The sequence below is a fragment of the Leptopilina heterotoma genome, unplaced genomic scaffold (assembly GCF_015476425.1).
Source record: "Leptopilina heterotoma isolate Lh14 unplaced genomic scaffold, ASM1547642v1 Lhet_169, whole genome shotgun sequence".
In the NCBI taxonomy this organism is placed as follows: Eukaryota; Metazoa; Arthropoda; class Insecta; order Hymenoptera; family Figitidae; genus Leptopilina; species Leptopilina heterotoma.
The window spans coordinates 1,098,548-1,126,113 of record NW_025110885.1 but is presented as its reverse complement, the minus strand read 5'-3'; the positions used below and the strand labels follow the sequence as shown (position 1 = coordinate 1,126,113).

General features: G+C 21.0%; 1 protein-coding gene across 8 annotated transcripts in view; it reads left to right on the top strand.

The window, feature by feature from the left end:
• LOC122499558 (dystrophin, isoforms A/C/F/G/H-like) overlaps positions 1 to 27,566 on the top strand; it is a 557,697-nt gene that overhangs the window by 200,768 nt on the left and 329,363 nt on the right. For all 8 annotated transcript variants that reach the window (XM_043607986.1, XM_043607985.1, XM_043607988.1 and 5 more), the window contains 3 exons: positions 13,083 to 13,294; positions 16,414 to 16,568; positions 19,574 to 19,763. In XM_043607986.1, the coding sequence (XP_043463921.1) occupies positions 13,083 to 13,294; positions 16,414 to 16,568; positions 19,574 to 19,763 (557 nt within the window). The remainder of the gene's footprint in view (positions 1 to 13,082; positions 13,295 to 16,413; positions 16,569 to 19,573; positions 19,764 to 27,566) is intronic.

The window sequence follows — 27,566 nt, the reverse complement described above, 5'->3', positions numbered from 1 at the left end:
TCGGACTCACGTCCGAGAGATTTTTAATATTAATTTATTTAGTGAAGAAATTAATTATAAGACTAAAGAAATTACTATTTTATCTCCCAAAAAGTGTCAAAATTTTAATTATTTTCAAAAATATTCCTTAATTAATGATTTTCAATATTTACTATTTTAATGAAATTGTCCAAAAGAATTCAATTATTTAAAACAAAAATTAATAAAATTCTACGCAAACCTTTAATTATTTTCATAAAATAATAAAAATTTCACAGGAATAAAATTATTTACAAATTTTTTTTAAATTTCTTCGCAATCATTCAATTATTTTCATAAATAATAAAATTTTTACACGGATTCAATTATTTTCGTAAATAATAAAATTGTTTTTATGAATTCAATTATTTTCACAAATAAAAAAATTCATCGCAGAATTTATTATCGAATTTTCTAATAAAAATTGATTGAAAAATGAATTTCAGTTAAAATTTTAGATAATAATTGAATATCAACAACAATATTGGAGAAACGATTTTAATAAAATTTTCCAAAAGAATTCATTTTTTAAAAAAAAATTTAATAAAATTCTACGCAAACCTTTAATTATTTTCATAAAATAATAAGAATTTCACAGGAATTCAATTATTTACAAGTTTTTTTTATAAATTTCTTCGCAATCATTCAATTATTTTCATAAATAGTAAAATTTTTACAGGGATTCAATTATTTTTGTAAATAATAAAATTCTTTTTGGGAATTCAATTATTTTCATATATAATATAACTAATTGCAGAATTTCAATTATTTTTAATACAATTCTAATCAAATTCTTCGAAAAATTTAATTATTCTTAAATTTTTTATTAAAATTCGTCAAAAGAATTCAATTACTTAAAAATTTATTGGCAAAATTCTTTATGAGAATTGAAGTTTAAGAAACATTCAATTATTCAATAAATTATTTATCTTTATATTTAAATGATTGAATTCTAGTAGAATTTCCTAATAAAAATTGATTTAAAAATGGATATTAGTTTAAATTTTAGATTATAATTGAATGCGTTAAAATGATTATATAGCGAATTTTTAGAAATAATTGAATTCTAATAAGGTTTCAAATTAAAATTTTTTGAAAATCTTAATTTTTCATATTTTTAACTAACAATTCTGTGGAATTAATATTTTTTTTTAAAAACTTTTATTTTCTAATATATATTTATCTAATTGAAGAATTCACGAATAATTGAAATTTTGTAAATTGAATTGTAAACAAATTAATTTGCAAATTATCAATGAACTTTTTCAAAAATTATATAAAATATTGAATATATAGAAGAATTTTAGTTAAAAACACGAAAAAAAATTTAATTTTAGAAAAGTTATAAATTATTGGAGAAATTTAATTATTTTCAAGAATAATAATATTCTTCGCAAGCAAGAATTAAATATTGTTAAAAAATAATAAAATTCTTCTTAGGGATTCAATTATTTTCACAAATAATAAAACTCATCGCAGAATTTCAATTATTTTTAATACAATTTTAATCGAATTTATCGAAAAATGTAATTATTTTTAAAATATTTATTAAAATTTGTCGAAAGAATTCAATTATTTAATAATTTGTTGATAAAATTCTTGATGGAAATTGAATTTTAAAAAACATTCAATTGTTCAATAAAATATTTATTTGCATTTTATTTGTATTTAAATAATTGAATTGTAGTAGAATTATCTAATAAAAATAATAAAAAATAATAAAACTCATCGCAGAATTTCAATTATTTTTAATACAATTTTAATCAAATTTCTCGAAAAATGTAATTATTTTTAAAATATTTATTAAAATTTGTCGAAAGAATTCAATTATTTAATAATTTGTTGATAAAATTCTTTATGGAAATTGAATTTTAAAAAACATTCAATTGTTCAATAAAATATTTATTTTAATGATTTTATCACTGGGTCATTAGTTATTATAAAACATTAACATTATTATTAACATTAACTGGGTCATTAGTTATTATTATTATTATTTAGTTATTATTTCATATTTTATAGTTACGAAAAATTTAATTTATAGTTTAAAATGTTTTCTTATTTGACTCGGACTGGTTATATTCTTATCAGTAATTGGTCCGTAATTTTTTATTTTTGTTCCGTAAAGTCCTTATTTTTAAATACTTTCACTGATTCAAGCCCTGAAATATAAACTTTATAGGATATTATTTTTAATTTAAAAAAAGTTTAAATTTAAAGGTTTTTCAATTTAAATGGTAAAAATTGAAATTACAATATTTAGAGGCTCGTAGAAGTATTTTCTAGGATTATGATAATTAATTTGAAATGTTAATTGGATTGGTATGATTATCGATTTTAAAGGGTACATTATCGAAATTCCCGACGAATAAGTCATTTACTTATATGGTATTCATCCGCAGATAATATTGATTGGTTGTACAATAGCAACTGAAATTATCTATAAATAGAAACTATGGAGGAACATATTAGGATTACTAATCCTGAAGCCTGAGGCAGTGCCAAAGTATCTGCTTAATACATTTTATGTCTGTATATTGTATATATAGATGTATAATATAACGAGTAGTTACGCTCGGCTAAAGCCTCTCTCAGAAATGAACACTGTTGGTTATTATGAACTTTAACACTATACTATACTTTAACATTATTTTTTTTACAGTATTTTAATTGTGTTTTTTTTCATTATTATTATTATTAAATACTCTCATATTGAACTATGGAGAGAAAAAATAATTAAAAAATAACAACGTAATGGATACATTTTAGTGGCACTGGCAGCAAAATATTTTCAAATTTTATCGAATTTTTTTTATTAAATTTTCGTTACCTTTTGTAGTTATTATTTAATAATCGAAACGAAATATAGAGAGAAATGTAATTCTTCTATATTTTAATCTTTAATTAATTATTTTATATTTTTATAACATGGCAGTGAATTTTTATTTTTTCAAAAAATTACACTTTTAAAAAACAGCCCTCGAACAGTATAACTATTCGGATATTTTTCGACTATTTTCAAAAAAAGCTTAATAACTTAAAAAAAACCATGAAGAGTTAGTTACAATTAAAAACTTGATGTTTTTTATTAAAATAATTGAAAAACTAGCTGAAAATAATAAAAATTAATTCATTTAGAGATAAAATTTAGTTAAAAATTCTAGAAAATAATTTAATTTCAAAAAGTAATTTAATTAAATCTGTATTTAATTTTTTAATTAAATTAAATACGAAATGCAATTTTTATAATTAATTACATTTGAGAGAGTTTGAAAATAGAAATTAATAAAATGTAATTCTCGTGGAGAAAGAGAAGTATTTCAATATTTGTTCAACAGTAAAATTATTATTACTATTATTTCAATTGCTTTGTAAAAGATTTTAAATATTTTTCAAAATCATTTTTTAAATGTTGTTGAAATGATTTGCAATAGTTTTTTTAAAATCTTTTTTTAAATGTTGTGAAAATTATTTTCAATATTTTTTATAATCTTTTTTCAAAGGTTGTTAAAATGATTTTTTATTACGTTTTAAAAGAATAATTGATTAACCCACACCCTTTGGAAAATGGAGAATCTTGACTTAATGCCAATCAAGAATTCTGAAGCTTCACTTGACGCGGATGTAAGATTGTCTTAAATTTTCAAAAGCTATGACGTTAAAGGGAACTTATATGACTCAGTTTACTATCTGCTTTATTGCCACGATGTTGTACACAATTTGAATGAGTTATTTTAACGCTGTTGATTTTAGCAAAAACCCATCAATTTTTTATTTCTTCATTATTCGTTAAATATTCAAACAGAATATCGTTCATTGTTCTTTCCTTTACAAATATAATTTAAATTTAATATTTACATTAAATTTACAAATTAATTTTAATTATAAACTTTATTTTAATTATACAATTTATAAATATAAATTGTATAATTTACGAATATAAATTGTATAATTTGCAAATATAATTGTATGAATTTACAAACGTAAATTATAAAATTCACAAGTGTAAATTTTAAATTATAATCAAAAATTGAAACATTGACGTTTTTGAGTATAAAGAGAAAAAAGGTGTTGAAATTTGTGTAATAGGGGAAAATATTTGCGCCCAATTGAATGATAATATGATATAATTCTTTTTTCGTTATTTTTAAGTAGATTTTTTTGCGAAATTTTTTTTTACAGTATTTAATGGAGAATTCGAGTCCTTTTGAGACATTTGACTAACTAGAGGTAGCAATAGGGTCGATAATTTCCAGTAGAGAATATTTCGAAGTTGTTGATGCTTGAGGTCTCGGTGTTAACTGACACGTTAATGATGTAAACTAAAATCCATTCACTTTAAGTGGCAATTTGATAATTTTATATATTGAACATTCGTAATTATTTATTGAACATTAGTAATTATGTATTAAAAATAAATAATTATAAATACTGAACATCAGTACAGGCTTTGCAGTCATCTACTAAAACTTATGTATTTATTTCTACTATTTTTTTACGATTTGCTACTATTTGGATACTTTTTTATATTTGTGAAACTAAAAGATGCTTTTTTCTTCTTCTTGTAAATTAGCACTACCTTAAATCCTCTCATAGTTGAAATAAAAAATTATTATCAAAAATTTTAGTAGAATTCTTAGAAACAATTAAAAAATATTTAATAAAATTCTTAGAAATAATTCAAAAAGTTTTAATAAAATTCTTAGAAACAATTCAAAAAGTTTTGATAAAATTCTTTGGAACAATTCAATTATTTTTTAATTTGTGACACCCTGCAGAGAAAATGGGGCTAATGTATATAATAGAGTGTGACATGGGGTACGGGGGGGGGGGGGGGTCAAAAATAACCAAAAATAGTGTGACGTAATATGTGGATGGCCCCATATTAGAAGCTTCATAATATAAATTTTTAGAAATAATGAAATTTCAAAAGATTTTTAAATTAGTTTTTGAAAATTTTAATGGTTGTAAAATTAATAATATTGAAATATTTTATTAAAAAAACTATTAAATAATTAAGTTGAATATTTATTTAACAGAAATTATTCCAGTTTTGAATAGTCTTATTTATTTATTATTTATAAGTAATTTAGAAAAATAAAATGAAATTTCTAATTAATTGTAAATTTTATAAAATTTTAATTAAATAAATTTTTTTTTTTTACTTTTAAAAATTATTTTCCAATATAATCCTATTTTTTAAGAATTTGAACCAAAAATTTGGAAAATAATTGAATTTTAGAAGAATTTAGAATTGAAGTTAGATTAGAAAATAGGGGAAAAATAGCAAAATATTTATATTAGTAAAATTATTAGCATTAAGGTATTATTAGCATTAAATGTGTCGTATTATAAAGTAATGTAATCTTTTTTGTTTTTTTTAAACATATTTATTAATTTTGTCCAGTTTATGAATAAAAAAAGAAAAGTTTTGAAAGCAACATGTAAAAAATGAAGAAAAGAAAAAAAATTCAAATTTATCTTAAATTACATTCACAACTGGATGCAGTTTAAAATTTATCTGCTGTCTAAATAAATTTTCATTGTCATATTGTGAAATTTCAGTTGAGTAGAAAATTGTGATCAATTTTTTTCTCTCTTCACTTTATTAAATCAATATTTAATAGTATAGAGATACCCGGAAAATGAATTAACCTGGAGTGTTTCTAGCACACACGCTAGTTCCTTTCATTGAATATGGATGCGTCTTCATTTGCATATTGTCGCCTCGCTAGACGCGTGTCAACCCGACAGTTTATATCCTGAGATTTGTTTAGGTCTCAATGAAGTTTGACACAGTGTTAGGCTTCAATTTCTCCACACTAATATTCTCTCTCCTCCGCATATTTTATCCACTTTGTCACACGATTCCATCCAATTTTCAAAATTTACAAGAAAACTTCGAAAAAGTAGGAAAAATATTTAAATTTTCCCCAATAGTTTTTCTCTATTTGAGAAAAAAGGATTAAATATAAAAATAATTGTTGTAATTAAAAAAACGCGGCATTATGGGTTCATCGTCCTTTTCTTTCTCATCCTCTCCCTACCCCTCAAAAGTCGATATTTGAAGAAGCATGATAAAAATCGTTTGAATAATGAAACTTGTGAAGCACACAGACGTGCTCTCTTTTTCATTAGAATACCTCTCTCTTGAGAACACGCTACGATTCAGTAATTGAGGCGTAAAGAAAGCGTCATTTCAGAAAGAGTGCTGAAGAAAAATAATCGGAAGAGTAAAAAAAAAAAATTTACGATTGCATAAGTTTGTGAATTTTTTTTTCCTTTCTTTTTTTCTTTCTTTCTGAAAGAATTTGGAAAGATTTTTGCAACAAATATATATAGGTAACTGCTTTTTGTAGGTGAAGTATAACGATTGGTTGTGGATATTTACGCATGCAAATGTCGACTATACCATCAGTATGCTCGATTTCCGTTCGAACCGAGCCGCACATCGCTTCAGAATCCATTCATTTCCCAAATGCCACACCGCAACTCGTGATTAATGGCTCGATAGATTAACGTAACTGGGGAAAACTCATCCTTTATCGTAAAATCTTTCTAATTATATAGAGAAAGTTTTGTAAAAATTAAGAATTAAGAATTTTCTTCTCGGCGAAATTTCATTTCTTTAAGAAAAAAAAATTCATTAATCGATCAAAAACAGAAATTAGATTGGAAATTTTTTTTTGGAAACGAAAGAAGAAGATTTGGATGATTGGAAAATTGACGTGGGTCAGGAAAATTAAGGGAGAGGCGGGAAAAAGGAAATTGGTTAGGAAAATTAGGAAAATGTTTGGTGAAAAAAAAGTATGGAAAAAATCTCAAAATTCTAATATTACTAGAAACATTCTGGTTCCTGGTGTTTAAAAACATTTTTCAGAAAAAATTAAGTAAAAATATGAAAACAAGAGATAAGTCAGGGAATTTTACTTTGTCGTTCTCTTTAAGTTTGATTTTAAATTAGACTTTCCCTGTTCCTCTGACTTTGATTGTCAATATTTTGACTTTGACTTTTATTTTGATAGTCTTTAAAGTCGAAGTAAAAATCAAAGTTAAAGTCCTTAAAGTCAATTTAAAATCAAAATTAAAATCTTTGATGTCAAAGTCAAAGTGAGAATCAAAGTTAAAGTCTTTAAAGTCAAAGTCAAAGTTAAATTTAAATTCAAAATAAAAATCAAAGTTAAATTCAAAAATAAAATCCACGTTTATATTCTTAAAGTTAAAAAAAAATCAAAGTTAAAGACTTCAATGTCAAATTCAAAGTAAAAATTAAAGTTAAAGTCTTTAAACATCAAAATTAAATTAAAACTAAAATTTAAAGTCTTTAAACATCAAAATTAAGTTAAAAGTTAATGTCAAAGTCAAAGTAAAATCAAAGTTAAACTCATTAAAATCAATGTAAAAGTCACAGTTAAATATTAATTCAAAGTAAGAATCAAAATTAAAGTTAAAGTACAAATCAACGTTAAAGTCAAATTCATAATGAAGGTTAAAGTTAAAGAAAATCAAAGTTAAAGACTTCAATGTCAAATTCAAAGTAAAAATCAAAGTTAAGGTCTTTAAACATCAAAATTAAATTAAAACTAAAAGTTAAAGTCAAAGTAAAATCAAAGTTAAAGTCATTAAAATCAATGTAAAAGTCACAATCAATTTTTAATTCAAAGTAAGAATCAAAATTAAAATCAAAGTAAACATCAACGTTAAAGTAAAATTCATAATAAAAATTAAAGTTAAAGTCAAAGTAAAAATCGAATTTAAACTCAAAATAAAAATTAAAGTTAAAGTCAAAATAAAAACTATTTTAAAGTCTTTAAAGTCGAAGTGAAAATCAAAGTAAAAGTCTTTAATGTCAACGTAAAAGTTAAAGTTAAAGTCTTAAAACTCAAAATATGAATCAAAGTTAAAGTCAAAGTCAAAGTGAAAATTAAAGTTAAAATCAAATTCATAATGAAAATGAATGTTAAAGTCTGTAAAATCAAAGTTAAAGTCAAGGTCAAAGGAAAAATCAAAGATTCAGTCAAAGTCAAAAATAAAATCCAAGTTAAAGTTCTTGAAGTCAAAGAAAATCAAAGTTAAAGATTTTAAATCCATGTAATAGTCATAGTCAAATTTAAATTCAAAGTAAAAATCAGAGTTAAAGTCAAAGTCAATGTGAAAATCCAAGTTAAAGTCTTTAGAGTCAAAGTGAAAGTCAAAACTAAAGTTTTTAAAGTCAAAGTAATAATCAAAGTTAAAATCTTTAAAGTCATATTAAAATTTAAAGATAAAGTCTTTAAACTCTAAATAAAAATCAAAATTAAAGTCAAAGTCAAAGTCAAAGTAAAAATGAAAGTTAAAGTTAAAGTCAAATTCATAATGAAAATTAAAGTTGAAGTCAAAGTAAAAGTCAAATTTAAACTCAAAATCTATTTTAAAGTCTTTAAAGTCAAAGTGAATATTGAAGTTATTCTTAAAATCCAAAAATCTTAGTATTTAATGTTAAATGTAAGGTTAAATTTAAAGTAAAAAATCAAAGTTAAAATTAAAGTCAAAGTCAAAGTGAAAATCAACATTAAAGTCAAAGTCAAAGTAAAAATCAAAGTTAAAGTCAAATTTATGTTGAAAATTAAAGTTAAAGTCAAATTAAAAAATCAAAGTTAATGTCAAAGTCAAAATCGAAGTGAAAGTCTAATTCAGAGTTAAAGTAAAAAAAGTAAAGTCTAAGTCAATGACAATGAATCGAAAATACAATGAAAAACTTTTTGTGTCAATTTTTGCGAAATATTTCCAAACATATATTATTTATTTGATTAGTAATTATTTGATTAGTTTCGTCTTTTGTGCTGTTAAACGAAACGAGGTGGCGTGTGAAATGAAGTATACGTATATATAAGAAAAACAAAATGAGAGAATTAAGTGTGTATAGTGTATAATCATTAGGTTGGGAGAATTTTAGATGGGAAAGTAAGTACCGTTTATAATTGGGGAAAAATAACGATGAGTGAATTTGAGGTCGATGAGCGTGAATGACTTGTAATAAGTCATTGAATGGAACACCCTCACTCTCTTTACTCGCAGAGACGGTGTCTCCAACTTTCACTGAAGAGGAGCAGCACCCCTTTAAGCAGCAAGGTGATAGATCAGCCACTTACTTCCGCCCCAGGGTCCAAGTGCTTTGCACCCTCATCGCGGATACTTTTCTCCTTCTCCACCTCTCTCCTCTCTTCCCTTCCCCACACTATGTGAGTCTGCAACGTGACGTTCCTTTAACATTATTCAACCTAAAGCAGGCCCAGGATACATTAAACTTCCCCCATTCTCTTGCACTCTCATCTTGAATATAATGCCGTACATTATTACGGAATTTTACTTGTAATTAATATCCGCTCATTCAGCTTCCATTCTCAGACTGATCTTCATCCTCCACTTGACCATCAGTGCATTATGCACTCCACTTAGAGAAATTGTTCTCTTCTTTTCTCTCAATTTTTATTTTTCCTCTGATTTTTATATTCTTCTTCTTATATTCTTATTATTTTTTTCTGTTGCAGGAAAATATTTTTCAGCTTTAGAATTTAATGTTTTTTATATTATTATTTTAATTTATTTATTTTATGTTATTTCATAGTTAAATTTAAATTCAAAGTAAAAGTCAAAACTAAAGTCAAAGTCAAATTAAAAATCAAAGTTAAATTCAAAGTAAAAGTTGAATTTAAAGTTAAAATAGAAATCGAAGTTAAAGTCAAAGAAAAAATCAATATTAAAGTATTTAAAGTCAAAGTCAAAGTTAAAGATAAAGTAAAATTTAAACTCAAAGTAAAAATCAAAGTTAAAGTTTTTAAAGTCGAAGTAAAAATTAGAGTCATTGTCAATTTTAAACTGAAAGTAAACATCAAAGTCTAAGTCAAAATGAAAATCAAAGTTAAAGTCTTAAAAGTAAAAATTAAAGTTAAAGTCAAATTTAATCTCAAAGTCAAATTAAAAATCAAAGTTAAATTCAAAGTGAAAGTTCAATTTAAAGTCAAAATAAAATTCGAAGTTAAGTCAAAATAAAAATCGAAGTTAAAGTCTTTAAAATTCAGATAAAAATCAAAGTCAAAGTCTTTAAATTCAAAGTCAAAGTTAAAGATACAGTAAAATTTAAACTCAAAGTAAAAATCAATGTTAAAGTTTTTGAAGTCGAAATAAAAATCAGAGTCATTGTCAATTTTAAATTGAAAGTAAACATCAAGGTCTAAGTCAAAATGAAAATCAAAGTTAAAGTCTTAAAAGTAAAAATTAAAGTTAAAGTCGATGTCAAAGTGAAAATCAAAGTCAAAATCTTTAAAGTCAAATTTAATCTCAAAGTCAAATTAAAAATCAAAGTTAAATTCAAAGTAAAAGTCAAATTTAAAGTCAAAATAAAAATTGAAGTTAAAGTCAAAGTAAAAGTCAAATTTTAAGTCAAAATAAAAATCAAAGTTAAAAAATTTTGCTAATAAATTAGTAAAAATTACCATTTATAAGTAAAATTTACGAATTCAAAAGCAAAAATTAGTCACTAATTCTTATTAGAAAACATTTTTACTAATTAAAATTTAGAGAGTTATCAATTAAATAAATGTTAATATTACTTAACTCTCTAAATTTGAATTAATAGAAAGTTCCTAAAAAATGACGAAAAATCGTCCACAAAAATGACTAACTAGTAAAATTTTAGTATTTATTTCTAGAATTTTACTAATTCATAATTAGAAAGAATATTTATTTATTTACATTTTACAAGTTACAAAAAAAAAGAAAACGTGAAAAAAATATTAAATGTTTCTATTAATGAAATAAATTATAATGATACATAATTGTTTAACAATAAGTTAATAAATAAGTTATGCAATAATTAAATAAAAAAATAAAAAAATTTTCAATAAAAAAATTTTTTAAAAATTAATGCCACTAAATAAAGGAGTAAAAATTTAGTGAATATTTACAAAATTTTTTAGTTAATTTAAAAAGAACTAATTTTAATTAGAATAAATTTTTACTATCTACTTAAAATATTTAGTTTATATTATTTTTAAAAAAAACTCAAAGTTTTGTTTATGAAAATATTTTGTCGCCCATTTAAAAATACGGTTTAGACGGAAATCCGTATTGATTAATATTCTATTATTCCATCTAATGAATTCGGCTAAATAGAAATTAGGTGTACTGATAATTCGAACCATAATGGATTTTAGGGAATATTAATGCATCTCCATAATGGTGATTATGGAATTATTATTTGTTATTACGACATAAATTATGGTTAATTATTATATTTTTTTTTACCAATCCATCCCATGTGTATTCTTTTTAAAGTTTTATCCTCATCTGTAATAATAATTATATTTTTTTTTACATTACAATTCAAATAAATTATTATATAATAATAGTTAACATTAATTAAATAATGAATAATTACAATATAATTATATATTTGTTTACATTACAATGCAAATAAATTATGATTATAATAGTTAAAAATAATAAATTAATAATTAATTACAACATATAGATAAATATTAATAATAATACTAATAATATTAATTACTACTCAAATTTTATTATTTTAAATTTTTATTATTAATGACAATTCTCTCTAAACTTTAATTAGTAAAAATGTCTAATTTGAATTAGTAACTGACTTTTTGCCTTTGACTTAGTAAATTTTATTATTAAATTAGTAGAAAATACTATTTCTTTGTAAAATTTACTAATTCAAAAGTAAAAAGTAAAATAAATTTTAGTAATTAGTAAATTTTACTAATAAATTAGTAGAAAGTACTATTTATTAGTAAAATTTACTACTTTCAAAAGCAAACATGCAGTCAATAATTCAATATAGTAAACATTTTTACTAATTCAAATTTAGAGAGTGATTATAATTACTATCCTTTTCTTTTTAATATAATAATATACCTATTTTTTAATAAAATTATTATTATTATTTTTATTATTATTAATATTATTTTTATTATTTTATACGTAGAGTAATTTTTGACAAATACTGTAAACAAAAAATCTGGTATTTTTAGTTTCGCCTCTATTTGATGACATGTGTTCTCGGAATCTCGCATTTTTAAGAGCATTTTTGAAAGGTAGCGAATGTGTCTCATTTACGTTGTTGAAAATTTTTTTTCCATTTTGTCCATAGAGTGTATTTTTTTTTTTGAGGTATTTTTTGCATGAGCAAATTTTCAATATCCTTATAAAATTACAGATGAAATAAACAATAAGGAGTATTGAATATTGTAAATAAAAATGTGTATAATTTTCAGGACACTGTACACATTTTGCTTAGAATTTTGTGTATTGTGCAAAAATTTATTTTTTACATAGGTGAAAAAAAATATTATAAAAGAAATAAATTATATACTTTGTTTTTTTTCTAATATTATAAATATAATTGATTTAAATTTTAGATAAGAAATTCAGTTGAAAATTCTAGGAACTTAAATTTCGAAAGCTATACAAGGTGTAATTTTTAGAAATAAATATTTGTGAATAATACCGGAAAAATAAAAGAAAATGAATATTTAATTTTTGAGAAAGTTTGAAATTGAAAATTAATTAAGTTAACTTATAAATTTAGTTACATCTAAACTAATTACTTATTATAGAATTACGCATCTAAATTAATTTTTAAAGTACAATTCTAAAAATAAATACAATCTTCTAAAAATAAATGAATTTATTCATTGAAATTGATACCATTTAACTTTCTTACATACTCTGATCCAATTTGTATACTGCTTGAATAATTAACCCGAGCCCAATGGGAATTACTATTACAGTATTCATATATGGGGGTAAAGTTATTTGCTAATAAATTTATACAAAGTCAAAGGAATATTGATTTACATACATAGTATATGATTCCATTAGTTACCAACATCAAGCTTTATGTTTCATTTTTTGACGATTTTAATTTTGAATATAATAATTTTGTTTTGTCTGTCATACTAATAAGAGAGTAAATGTAATTTTCTCGTCTCAGCTGATCAATAGAACATTGCAATGTGCTTTTTAATCGAATACAATTTTTTTTTTGCTTTGTTTTGTTACAGTGACCAAACTGAGAGAGCATTGGGATGAGACAAACTCGAAAGTAATGCAAAGAAAGACACAGTTAGATGCCATGTTGAGCGATAGTCAACGGTACGAAGCCAAGAGAAACGAGGTTGAAGTCTGGTTGGCAAGAATGGAAACTCGTCTCGAGAGGATGAGGGCCGTTGGTCATACTGCTGATGTTCTTGAAGCACAACTCAGAGAACAAAAGGTACGTCTCCATAATATTTTATAAATTAACGTTTAACATGACTCATTTCTTTTTCGTCTTCTGTAAATTTTGTTTTCTTTTTTCTCCCTCATGTTTTTAATGTAATGTCTCTCCTTTTCCTTTTATCATTCAAATTAATTTTCTTCTTTTCAATTTTCAATTCACATTTTTTATTTCATTTTCTATTTCTTTTGCTTATTTTATTTTTTTCCTTAATTAATTTTTTAAGAATTTATTTATTTTTTCAGTTTATTTAATTTTTACTTCATTTATATTTTTAGTTAATTTATTCTTTTACTTGATTTTGTTTTTTACTTAATTTTTTTTTTACTCAATATTATTTATTTTTTCACATAATTTATTTTTTACGTAAATTATTTTTTTACTCAATTTTATTTATTTTTTTCACTTAATTTATTTGTTACGTAATTAATTTTTTTACTTAAGGGCATTGAACTATTATGACTTCATATTTTTAAAACACATGCACATACTTTACAAAAATTATGACGTCATAAAAGTACAAATGTCCTTAACTTGTTTGTTACTTACTTTATTCTTTTACCTGATTTTTTACTCTCTTTCTTTACTTCATTTTTTTGTTTACTTTTTTCTTTTACTTTAATTATTTACTAGCAACAATTCGCGTGGCTAACTTTTGACTTATTTTTTTTAAATAATATTAGCAACATTAAAAATAATAGAATTTAAAAATTTTTAATTCAAATTTTTGTTGAAAACGCTAAAAGAATTGCATTTTGCAGAAATTATAAATAATTGCAGAAATTCAATTATTTCCAAAAGTAATAAAATTCAATTGTGTTAAGAATTTTAAAGAAATTCTCGTCAAAATAACAATTATCTTTATAAATAACAAAATTTCCAACAAAATTTCCCAAAGTTCAATTATTTTAAAAAATGTCAATAAAATTCTTGTCCTAATTTCAATTACTTTCAAAAATTTTTCTCATTTCAACGATTTTCAATATTTACTATTTTAAAAAAATTTCCAAAAAGAATTCAATTATTTAAAAAAAACATTTTGGTAAAATTCTGAGTAAGCATTTAATTATTTTCATAAATAATAAAAATTTCACTGGAATTCAATTATTTACGAATTTTTTTTATAAATTTCTTTGCAATAATTCAATTATTTTCAAAAGTAATAAAATTCAATTTTGTTCAAAATTTTAAAGAAATTCTCGTCAAAATAATAATTATCTTTATAAATAACAAAATTATTCCCCAAAGTTCAATTATTTAAAAAAATGTCAATAAAATTCTTGTCCTAATTTCAATTATTTTCAAAAATTTTTCCAATTTTCTCAATTCAATGATTTTCAATATCTACTATTTTAATAAAATTTTTCAAAAGAATTCAATTATAAAAAAAAATAAATATTGATCAAATTCTAAGCAAACATTCAATTATTTTCATAAATAATAAAAATTTCACAGGAATTCAACTATTTACAAATTTTTTTTTATTAATTTCTTAGCAATAATTCAGTTATTTTTATAAATAATAACATTTTTTACAAAAATTCAATTATTTTTATGAATAATAAAACTTATCATAGAATTTCAATTCAATTATAAATAATTGAATTTCTGCAACGAATTTTATTTCATTTTTTTTTTTTAATAATTGAATTCTTTTGAGAACTTTTATTAAAATAGTAGATTTTGAAAATATTTTAATTTCATCGAAGAATTTCATTATATTCGTGAAATTTAATTAAATTCTTTCAAAAAATGTAAGAAAATAATTTCATTTTTCTAGGACTTTATTTTAAATTGTATTAAAAATAATTGAAATCCTCAGAAAAATTCTATAATTTATGAAAATAATGAAATTCTTATAACGAATTTTATCAACATTTTTTTTATATAATTGAATTTATGTGAAAAATTTTATTACTTGTAAAAATAATTGAATTCCTGCAACGAATTTTATTACACTTTATTCAAATAACTAAATTCTCTTGAGAACTTTTATTAAAATAGTAAATTTTGAAAATTTTTGAATCTCAGCGAAGAATTTAATTATTTGTGAAATGTAATTTAATTCTTTCAAAAAATTTTTAAAGATAATTTCATTTTTCGAGAAATTTATTTTAAATTGTATTAAAAATAATTGAAATCCTGTGAAGAATTTTATTATTTATTAAAATAACTGAATTCTTGTAACGAATTTTATTATAATTTTTGTAAATAATTTAATTTTTTTTGAAAAATTTTATGGAAATATAAATTTTTATAAGTTGTTTAATTTAAAAAAATTTTTCCTTTATTTTCTAAAAATACAAAAACTTTTAATTTCATTTTCAATGAAAATTTGTAATTGCCAAATAGAATTTATAAACATTGTTTTCTTTTATTTTGAAAAAACCTTGAATTTTGTTAAAACAATTATAATTAAGAAATAGAAATTATAGTTAATTAATAATTAATTAATTAATTGTTTTTTTAAAATATTTTTCTCAATTTTTTCCATTTGTTTACTTCTTCTTTTATTTTCTTTACTTATTGTTTTTTATTTATTCTCTTACTTCCTTTTTTCCCTTTGTTCATGTTGTCTTGTACTTTATTTAATTACTAATTTACGTATTTATCTTGACATTAACTACTGTTTCATAAACGGTTTATTAGCATTAAAAAATGATTACAGGAAGAGAAAAATTTTATTAGTTGCACTTTTTTTGTTCGTTCGTTGAAATCTTCCAAAAGGGAGTTTGTTCGTTTGTTTTTTTTTTTTTTATTGTCAAGGAGTATTAAGGAGTTGGCATTATTGTAAAATAGCTAAACAAGTTTGAAGTTTTATCTCTTCTTTGGAAGTTGAAGGACCCCAATTGCAGACATTCCCTGTAAATAAAAAGAGCTTTTTCTTCTATTTTTTTTCTTCTTCTGCTTCCTTCCGTCGAGCGTAATATCACCATGAAACTTTATTCAGTTTTACAAACATTTAACTCTGTTAAGTTATCGACGTTTCTTTATAGGAAGGAAATTACTTTTTCTAACTCAGTTAGAAGCTCTCGATGCTGGTTTCATTACATTTGGTCTAAACTTTTACCCATCACCCACAAAACTTATTTTTTCTTTTCTTCTTTTTTTTACAGTCTTTCCACGCCGAGCTTCATCAATATAAGCATCAACTCGAACTATTTAATCAACTCACCCAGAAACTAATTGCCGTGTATCAACAAGATGATACAACGCGTGTCAAGAAAATGACAGAGACCATCAATCAACGTTATAATAATCTCAATACCAGGTGAGCGATCATTTTCTCATTGATTTTGATTTTTTATCTTGTTTTTATCTTATTGTTTAAATTAAATTTTATTTATTATTTATTTGTTTAAATTAATTGTTAGAAATATTTAAGTTTTTTCTTCTTCTGAAGAAGATTGACTTTTTTTGCTTCATATTATTATTTTTATTTGATTCCCGGGTTTTTCTATAAAAAATAAAATCTAATATGATTCACGTAATTGAAACTAAAATGAAACTGGTTATAAAAATTAATTTTGCATTTTTTAATACCAAATACATTCTTTTCTATTTCTGACAACAATTTATTTTTAAATCACTTAACTTTAAATATTTCAAAATTAATTGAATTTTAAAAGAGTTGCGTTTACAATTTTCACAAATAAATGAACTTCAAAAGTTTTTTATTTGAAATTTTATAAAATTTCAATTTTAAAGGATGAATTTAATTAAAAAATTTAAATAACTTTCATTTTGAAAAATTTTTAACATTCAAATGCTTCTGAAATTAGTTAAATTTTTGAAGATATATATATATATTTCATAAATTATTAGAAATAATGAATTTATAGAAAAATTTTAGCTAAAAACACTAAAAAAAATTGAATTTTGGAGATGTTACAAATGATTGCAAAAATTCAATTATTTTCAAAAATAATAAAATTCATCGTAGAAGTTCAATTATGTTCAAAAATTCTCAAAATTCCAATTATGTTTATAAACAATAAAATTCTTTTCCAAAAATTCAATTATTTTCATAAATAATAATTTTTTTTTACAGAGATTTAATTATTCTCATAAATAATAAAATTCCTTTTAGAAATTCAATTATTTTTAATACAATTTTAATCAAATTTCTCAAAAAATGTAATTATTTTTAAAAAATTTGAAATTCGTCAAAAAATTCAATTATTTAAAAATTAATTGAAAAAATTCAATTATTTTAAAAAATAATAAAATTTTTTACAGAGATTCAATTATTTTTAGAACAATTTTAATATTTCTGAAAAGAATTCAATTATTATTATTATTGATAAATTTTTTTTTTAAATTCTGTATAAAAATTAAAAATTTAATTATTTTCAATAGAATTTTTATTAAATTCATTGAAAAAATTAATAAGAATTCAATTATTTTCGAATATATAATTAAATTGTTCCCAGAAATTCAATTATTGTTGAATTATGTTTAATATAATTTTAATAAAATATTTTTAATTTGAATTCAATTATTTCTTTAATTTTTATAAGAATGTAATTATTCTTAAAAATTTTATTAAAATTCCTCAAAAGAATTCAATTTTAAGAAACATTTAATTATTCAATAAATTATTTATTTTTATATTTAAATTATTGAATTCTCATAGAATTTCCTAATAAAAATTGATTTAAAAATAATTTTTATTTTAAATTTGAGATAATAATTGAATGTTAATAGCATTATGTCATGAATTTTTATAATTAATTGAATTTTAAAAAGGTTTTAAATTAAAATCTTTAAAAATCCTATTTTTTCATACTTTTAACCAAAAATTCTGTAGAATTAATTTTTTTGAAAAAGTTTAATTTAATTTTTTGTTGTTGAAATTATTAGTTTTTGTATTTTAATATATATTTAATTGTAGGAATTTCCAAAAATCGAAATTTTGTAAAATTGAATTGTAAACAAATGTATTTGAAAAATTCCAAACAACTTTTTCAAAAATTATTCAAAATAATTTATGTATAGAAGAATTTTAATTAAAAATTCTAGAAAATAATCTACTTTCAGAAAAATCACCCAAATACTAATATAAGTAATAGAACAAATTAAAATAACAAAAATAATAGTAATATTAACAATCGAGTTCGATATAAAAATTACAGTAAACTTTTCCTTAAAATTTAAAAAAATTTTCCTAAAAATGTCACATTTGACAAGAAATATATATTTTTATTTAAAAATATAAATTTCTTCACAGAATTATATAAATACTCAAGAGAAAATTTATTTTCATTCACACCAATTAAATTTTTAAAGAGATTGATATTTAATTAAAGAGAAAAAAAATTGTTTTTATATACAGTTTTCAAATCTTGTCAAAGCGAAAATATATAATTAATAAACTTTAAAATGATAAATTTTATTGAATGTACTTATTTTTTGTAAAAGTTTTACATTTCATATTTATATAAAATAATATATATATCTGGGTTTTTGTATAACGAAAAAGTTTAATACTCTTTTATAAAACTGGTGCATTTAAAAAAGAAGAAATTTAAATATTTATACAATTTAATACGTTTAAGTTTACTACTTTGGAATTTATGAGATGAAAACAGATGAAAGATTCATGGAAGCCGGATTAAATAACTATAGGCAAGATGTTTCATAAAGTGAGGAAGTTGAATTCTAAATGCTTTCTCTGTGAACTCGTTTCACTTTTCAAAGCACTAAATCTTTGAAAAATTAATTAAATTTGATTATTATTATTATTATTATTATTATTATTATTATTATTATTATTATTATTATTATTATTATTATTATTATTATTATTATTATTATTATTATTATTATTATTATTATTATTATAAGTAATATCATTATCATTATTACTATTAACTTTGTTATTATTGTTTAAATTATTATAACTATTATCTTTGGTATTATTTGTTTGAATTATTATTACTATTACCTTTGTTATTATTGTTTGAATTATTATTATTAGTATTATCATCATTATTTGAATTATTGCTATTATTGACGTAAGACAGTTTTTGGGAAACTTTTTTTTTCTATCGACCTTAAAAAATGTCTGAAAATCCCTCCCCCCTTAAAGCCACTAGTTAATTAAATTAATTAATGGTCCACCTCTTATTAATATTATTATTATTATTATTATTATTATTATTATTATTATTTGAATTATTACTATTATCTTTATTATGATTATAATAATAATAATTATTATTATTATTATAATCTTCCGAATCTTTTGAGTTTCATGCTAGATTAAATTTACAGCATCATCAACCGAGGAAAACTTCTTCATTCAGCAATGAATTCTCTGCAAAACTTTGATCGTTCACTGGACAAGTTTTTGGCTTGGCTGAGCGAGGCTGAATCATCAATGGAAGGTCTGGAAACTGAAGCTGATCGTCTGGTTGGAAGGAGGGACCAAGTTGCGCTTCGACGTCCACAACATCAACTCAAGGTAAGTGAAATTTTGCTCTTTTTATGAATTATTATTATTATTTTTATTATTATTGTTATTACTACTATTATTATTATATAGGATACTTTTTTATAACATAGGATACCGTTTTCGTTATATAAAATAATTTTTTTTGAAAAAAAGTTTGTAAAGTTCGTAATTTGATTAAGAAAAGACGAAAAGTTCGTAAACTGTACGATATAATTTGGAGAATTTCAGAGAAATTACAAATAATTGCAGAAATTCAATTATTTTCAAAAGTAATAAAATTCTTTGCAGAAATTCAATTATTGTTCAAATTTTTTTTTTAATTCTTATCAAAATTTCAATTATCTTTAGAAATAATTAAATTCTTCTTTGAAATTCAATTATTTTCAAAAATTTTAATAAAATTCTTGGGGAAATTTCAATTATTTTCAAAAATTTTCCTCGATTCAATGATTTTTAATATTTAATATTTTAATAAAATTATCCAAAAGAATTCTTTTTTTTTTAAATTTAATAAAATTCTACGCAAACCTTTAATTATTTTCTTAAAATCATAGAAATTTCACAGGCTTTCAATTATTTACAAATTTTTTTATAAATTTCTTCGCAATCATTCAATTATTTTCATAAATAATAAAATTTTTACAGGGATTCAATTATTTTTGTAAATAATAAAATTCTTTTTGGGAATTCAATTATTTTCATATATAATATAACTAATTGTAGAATTTCAATTATTTTTAATACAATTCTAATCAAATTCTTCGAAAAATGTAATTATTCTTAAAAATTTTATTAAAATTCGTCAAAAAAATTCAATTATTTAAAAATTTATCGATAAAATTCTTTATGAGAATAAATAATAAAATTCTTCATAGAAATTCAATTATTTTTATAAACAATAAAATTCTTAAAAAGAATTTTATTAAAATTTTTTTTCTTCAAAGAACTTTATTATTTATCAAAATAATTGAATTCTATAAAATAATTTTATTAGAATTTTAAAAAATAATTGAATTTTTTGTTTTTATTTATATATTTCTGCGAAGAATTTCATTAATAATTAATTCTTCGCAGATATTCAATTATTTTCAAAATTTTAATAAAATTATTTGACAGACTTAAATTATTTTGATAAATAATAAAATTCTTCGTAGAAATTCAATTATTTAAAAATTTTTTTTTATAAAATTTGTTAGAAGAATTCAATTATTTTCATAAATATTAAAATTCATTTTCGGAATTCAATTATTTTCATAAATAATAAAACTCATCGTTGAATTTCAATTATTTTTAGTATAATTTTAATCACATTTTTTTGAAAAATGTAATTATTCTTGAAATTTAATTAAAATTCTTCGAAATAATTTAATTATTTAAAAATTTATTGATAAAATTCTTTATGAGAATTTAATTTTAAGAAACATTCAATTATTATTCAATAAATTATTTATTTTTATATTTAAATAATTTTATTCTCGTTGAATTTTATAATAAAAATTTATTTAAAAATGAATTTTAGTTAAAATTTTAAATAACATTTGAGTATTAAAAGCTTTATAACATGCATTTTTAGAAATAATTGAATTTTGAAGAAAAAATTAAAAAATTGTTAATAAAATTCTTTATGAGAATTCAATTTTAAGAAACATTTAATTATTCAATAAATTATTTATTTTTATATTTAAATTATTGAATTCTCATAGAATTTCCTAATAAAAATTGATTTAGAAATAATTTTTATTTAAAATTTTAGATAATAATTGAATTTTAAAATGGTTTTAAATTAAAATCTTTAAAAATATTATTTTTTCATACTTTTAATCAAAAATTCTGTAGAATTAATATTTTTGAAAAAGTTTAATTTAATTTTTTGTTGTTGAAATTATTAGTTATCGATATCTTCATGTTTTATAATTTAATATTATAATTTTATATTTTAATTTTATAATTTAATTTATAGTTTTAAGTAAAATGTTATCTTATTTGACTCGGACTTGTTATATTTTTCTCCGCAAATGGTCCGTAAGTTTTCATTTTTGGTCCGTAAAGTCCGTATTTTTGAATACTTTCACTAATTCGAGCCCTAAAAAACATTTTCTACAAAATCACGATTGGAATTAAAAATTTACGAATTTTTAACAAAAATAAAAATTGAAAAGTATCAAAATATTTTCCGTAAAAACTAATAATTTTTTTATTCTCATTTCTAGATTCTCTCTTGTTGAAAACGATAAATTATGCTAGAAAAAATTAATTTTTATCAATATAGAGACAAAAGTCTGATTTTATTAATGTAGATATTTTTTTTTCTAAATAGATTTTTTTGGGAAACACTATTCTTTTGCGCACCTTAAATATATATATATTTTTTTTCACCGAACAAAAGGAACCTCATGCACAAACTTTCGGCATAAGGCTTCGGGCTATCATAATACTATTAGGTTGGGCTTGATCCCAATGTATAGAGTTTCATTGCAAACCTGTTGCTCTTGCGTTTTTATTTCTGAATTTCTGCACAGAGGAATTTACGATTCCGAGTTTATGAAGCCCCTCTTGTATGGGTGTTTGCAAAAAAATTTAAGGCATTTAACACTCGCACCGTTAAAAACAAGAGAATTTAATTTCCTTTCATTATACGTTTGCAGGATGACAAAATAAGTTTTTTTCTCTCGATACTATGCAAGTATTTCTATTTTAATTTTTTTTATCGACAATAGATAAAAATACACTCTCGTCGAAGTTCATTTATTCATTTGACGAATTTATCAGAGTTTACACAATTTCACTTTTTTATTATTTATTTTTTATATTAAATTTTTATTTTTAAAATTTAAATTAAATTTACTTTCAAAAATATATAAAATTAGGTATCGTTAATCAAATTATTAATTTAGAAAATTATTGATTAGAAGTCAAAAACAGTTTTCGATAAAATTAGCAATTTAAAAACCATTAGAAACCTCGATAAAATTATTGAGAAGTTAACAATCATTTTCAAGATTAAATTATCAAGAATATGAATTATGAAATATTAAGAATTGGAAGCATACATTTGAAGATGAAAGAAATAATTCTGAAGTGAAATTATTGATTCTCTTGAACATCTTTAGATTCAGGAATGGTGTATAAATATTTTACAAGATCACTGAAATAGAATGGTGTTAAAAGAACATTGAGAGTAGGTGATATAAATATTTAATTTACTATTAAATCAATATATCCGTTTTAATTTTCATTTTAAATTTCAATCGTAAAAAAAACGAATAAGGAACAATTTATATCTGACAGTCTTCTCTCTCAATTATTAATAATGTTCAAAAATAAATTCTTGTCCTTCTGGAAGAAAATAATCTTCTTTGAAAATTTCATGCAATACAAAATAATACGTTTTCATGCGATGAGAATGTAAAAAAAAATTCATTGTTACGAGAGAAAAAAGAATTATTCAGTTAATATAATTTTCCAGTTATTATAATTAAAAAAAAATTGTTAAAATTGGCGAAAAAAATCTTTAATTCGCAGGGCAATAAGGAAACATTGTCAAAAATAGAAAATTAACAAGCGAATTTTGAAATATAGGTCAAAATTTAAATTTATTGAAATATTTTCTTATTTCTGTCACTATAAACTTTAAATTTACATGTTTAAGAGAATCAATAAAATTCTACTTCAAACTAATAATTTTACATTTAAATTACATACCAATTTTAACTACTGATAAAATTGAATAATTTTTTTCCTGAAATAATATTCTTTATTTTTCTTGAAGACAACATTTTTAATTTCTCGTTGTCAAAAATAATTGCTAGGTCAGTTTAGATTTTTATTTAAAAAAAAAAGTGAAAATGAAAAATGAAAATAAAAAATCAGAAATTGTTTTGGTAATCGGGGAAAAAATAAGAGTGAAGTGAAATAAATTATTCACAGTTGGGAAATTAATTAAATTTTCCTTGACAGTGCACCTGGTAAAATTGAATAATCTCCAAGTGAACAAGAGTTACTTTTGTAAGTTATAAGGCTTTCAGATGGAAGTTAAATTATGTCCTTAATTTTCAAAGCGTTGCGTTGGTATGCTGAATCGATGAAATTAATCTAACATACCAATCAATACATACCTGTTTGATAAATGTTTTCGTTTATTCACGCATTGTTCTCAGGAATGCGCTTTTTGAGAACAATTTTGTTCCCTGAAATATATTACAATTGGAATTTTGTCAATTTGTCGTAAATTCGAATATAATGAGAGCGTTAAACTTTGCTTCCATTTAAATTCGTGAAAATGTTTATAGATATAATTTAAATGAAATGCGAAGTTTAATGCTCTCATTAGATTTATTTGTAAATTATTCTGAAAATTAATTAAAATTGTGCATAATTTATAAAATTAAAATATATATACAATTTACGAATATTGTATTAACTAGAGAATAATTTTAATATATTAATTATTTTATTTATTTACAAAAATAAAAATATTCTGAAAATGATTTAATTCTATACAATTTTTATTATAAATCTTCAAATAAAAATTAGAATTTTTTTTCAAAATAATTTTTTAAAATTTAATGAAGTATTATTAATACTTTTAATAACATTTAATTTCAATTACACAATAATTAATTTTTTAAAAACTGTAATCTTTTAGAATTAATATTAAAACTTTGAAGAAGTCAATCATTTTAAAAAATTTTAATTTATAATTCTGTAAAAAACTTAATTGGGATTTTTAAATTGTTTGAAACTTTTTTATCATATTTTTTTAAAATTCAATTGATTTCAAGAAAAGTAAATAAAACTTTTTAAAATATTCACTGTTTTTGAGATTAGAATTTTTAGAATTTTTTAAGAAATCTGGTATTTTTATATTTGCAAAAAAAATCTTGAAAAATTTGATTACTTTTTATATTTACCAAAAATTCAATCATTTTCATAAAGTTTTACTAAATTTCAATTATTTGGAAATTTTTCAATTCTGTATGAATTAAAAAATTCTATTATTGTTCCAAAGAATATTTTAAAATATTGTAAGTAAAGTTAAGCATTTTCAAAAAAAAAAAAAAATATTTTTAAGAATATATTTTATTACAATTTACAATTATTTAAAAATCTATTATTTTCAATATCTTTGGTTACTTATTTTCAATAATTCACTTAAATAACTTTAAAAAAATGATGAAGAGAAACAGTTTTAATGATTATGAAAAATTATGTTTTTGTATTAAAATAATATTAAATAAAAATAAATAAATATTTATTAAATCTATTAAATAAAAATGTCAAAATAATATTAATTCTCGAATAACTTTGTAAAAATTATTTAAAATATTTGATTTAGTTAAGAATTTAAGAAAATAATTTGATAGTGGAAGAGTTATAGAAAAAAATTTTAAAGAATAATTAAATTTCACAAGGTTTCAAATTAAAAATTTTTTAAAATTAAAATTTTTAGTAACTTTAATTAAAAATTCTAATGTACTTCTTTTTTTAAATTTTAGTTTATATTCTTTTAAATTAATTAAATTTTTTAATATATTATTATTGAATGAAAAAAAACTTTCAAATATACGGAATTTATGTTTTAAAAAATTTTATTACAACTTAAAAAAATCGTCTTTTTTAAATATTAAAAGAGTGAAAATGTTAAATGTATTTGAAAATAATTTAAATTTTGGTGAAAACACTAAAAAAAATTCAATTTTGGAGAAATTACAAATAATTGCAGAAATTCAATTATTTAAAAAAAAATAATAAAATTCTTCTTATAAAATTCAACTATGTTCAAAATTTGAAAATAATTCTTGTAAAAATTCCAATTATCTTTATAAATAACAAAATTCTTCTCCAAAGTTCAATTATTTTCATAAATGTCAAAAACATTCTTGTCCTAATTTCAATTATTTTCAAAAATGTTTCTGATTTCAATGATTTTCAATATCTACTATTTTAATAACATTTCCCAAAAGAATTCAATTATTTAAAAAACGTTTTGGTAAAATTCTACGCAACATTCAATTATTTTCATAAATAATAAAAATTTCATATAAATTCAATTATATTTACAAATTTTTTATAAATTTCTTTGCAATGATTCAATTATTTTCAAAAATAATAAAATATTTTTTAAGGAATTCAATTATTTTCATAAAAGATAATTAAAAATTCTAGAAAATAATAATTGAATTGAAATTCAATTTTGTTCAAAATTTTAAAGAAATTCTCGTCAAAATAACAATTATCTTTATAATTAACAAAATTCTTCCCCAAAGTTCAATTATTAATTAATTATTATTTTAATTATTATTTATTAAATATTAATTCTTCTCCTAATTTCAAATATTTTCAAAAAATTTCTAATTTCAATTATTTCCAATATCTACAATTTTAATAAAATTAACATTAATCACTTACTATTAAATTAATTATTTAATAATAATTATTAAGTTATTATTATTTTAAAAAAATTTTAAATGTTGGAAAAACGATCTCCAAAATTTTTTTAAATTATTTTTTTATTGTAAGACTGAATATTGTTTAACAGTTAAATATAAATATTTCGATAATTTTGACTCTTGAACGTAAATGGAAAGTACATTAAAATATTAGTATTGATAAAGTTAATAAGCAAAATTACAAAAAAAATGAGAATGTAAAAAAAAATAATAGAAAGAATGAATCGGTAAATGTTTCGAAACAATTAAACAATTAAAGTAAAGGAGAATGGGTGTAATTAAAGAATTTCGCAACAACAGTGTTATAGAGCCGCTTCTTTTCATTACGTGTAAAATGACTGCATTTCGAGTGGACTAAATACTCTGCAGAAAAGAGTCTCAAAAGCCTCCCTGGGAATGATATGAACGGATTAAATGCGCATAAAATGTAACTGTATGTGAGTTGATTATGAGGCCGCGTTGGTGCATACACTGAAAGTTTCTTCTCTTGGTTACTTCTCGGGTTCTCGGTAAATGCTATGACCCAAGGTATTTTTAGAAGTTGCCTTTTTTTTCTTCTATGGTCTAAAAGAGACTCGTCAGAGAAACTCTCTCTCTTTTCTTCCCTTTCTCTCCATATATAATGTGTGTGTGTACCAAAAAGATTATTTTATTCTTAGCACCTTGTAAAACTTTAGCATTGCATTTAATGTATTAACACTTTTTTTTTTTACATAAAATTGAATAACTTTTCTTTTCTTTTTTTTTACTATTGAAGAGTCAAGTGTGCGCTTTCAGTCGACTTAACACCCTATGACAACGATGGCTTGATCCAGTTGTGCATTCAAGCGCGATACTTATCCCGTAAACTCTCGGATTACATCTTCAAAAGAATTCTGTTAGAGGACTTATGTTAGACGATAGAAGCTCAAAACTTGAATTGTGTCTAGTGGTTCTTTATATTATAATATTTTACGTTCGAAATTTTTTTGCAACTTTCATTCGTTTCAATGGGGAAAATTTGTCAAAAGAATTAATTTGGGGTAAGAAGGGAGAAAATGGGGACAAAATTAATAGGGAATTTATAAAAAGCAATTTTTTAAAACAAACTTTTTCTAAGGATATCAAATTGACACTTACTTTTGTTGTCTCAATTTGATATCCTTTGAAAAACTGTAACTGCCAAAACACGTCCTTTTTTTGTAATTAATTAAATTAATTAAATAAATTAAAATTTGTAATTACTTAAATTATTAATTAAGTAAATTAAAATTTGTAATTACTTAAATTATTAATTAAGTAAATTAAAATTTGTAATTACTTAAATTAATTAAAATTTGTAATTAATTAAATTAATTAAAATTTGTAATTAAAAAGAAAATAG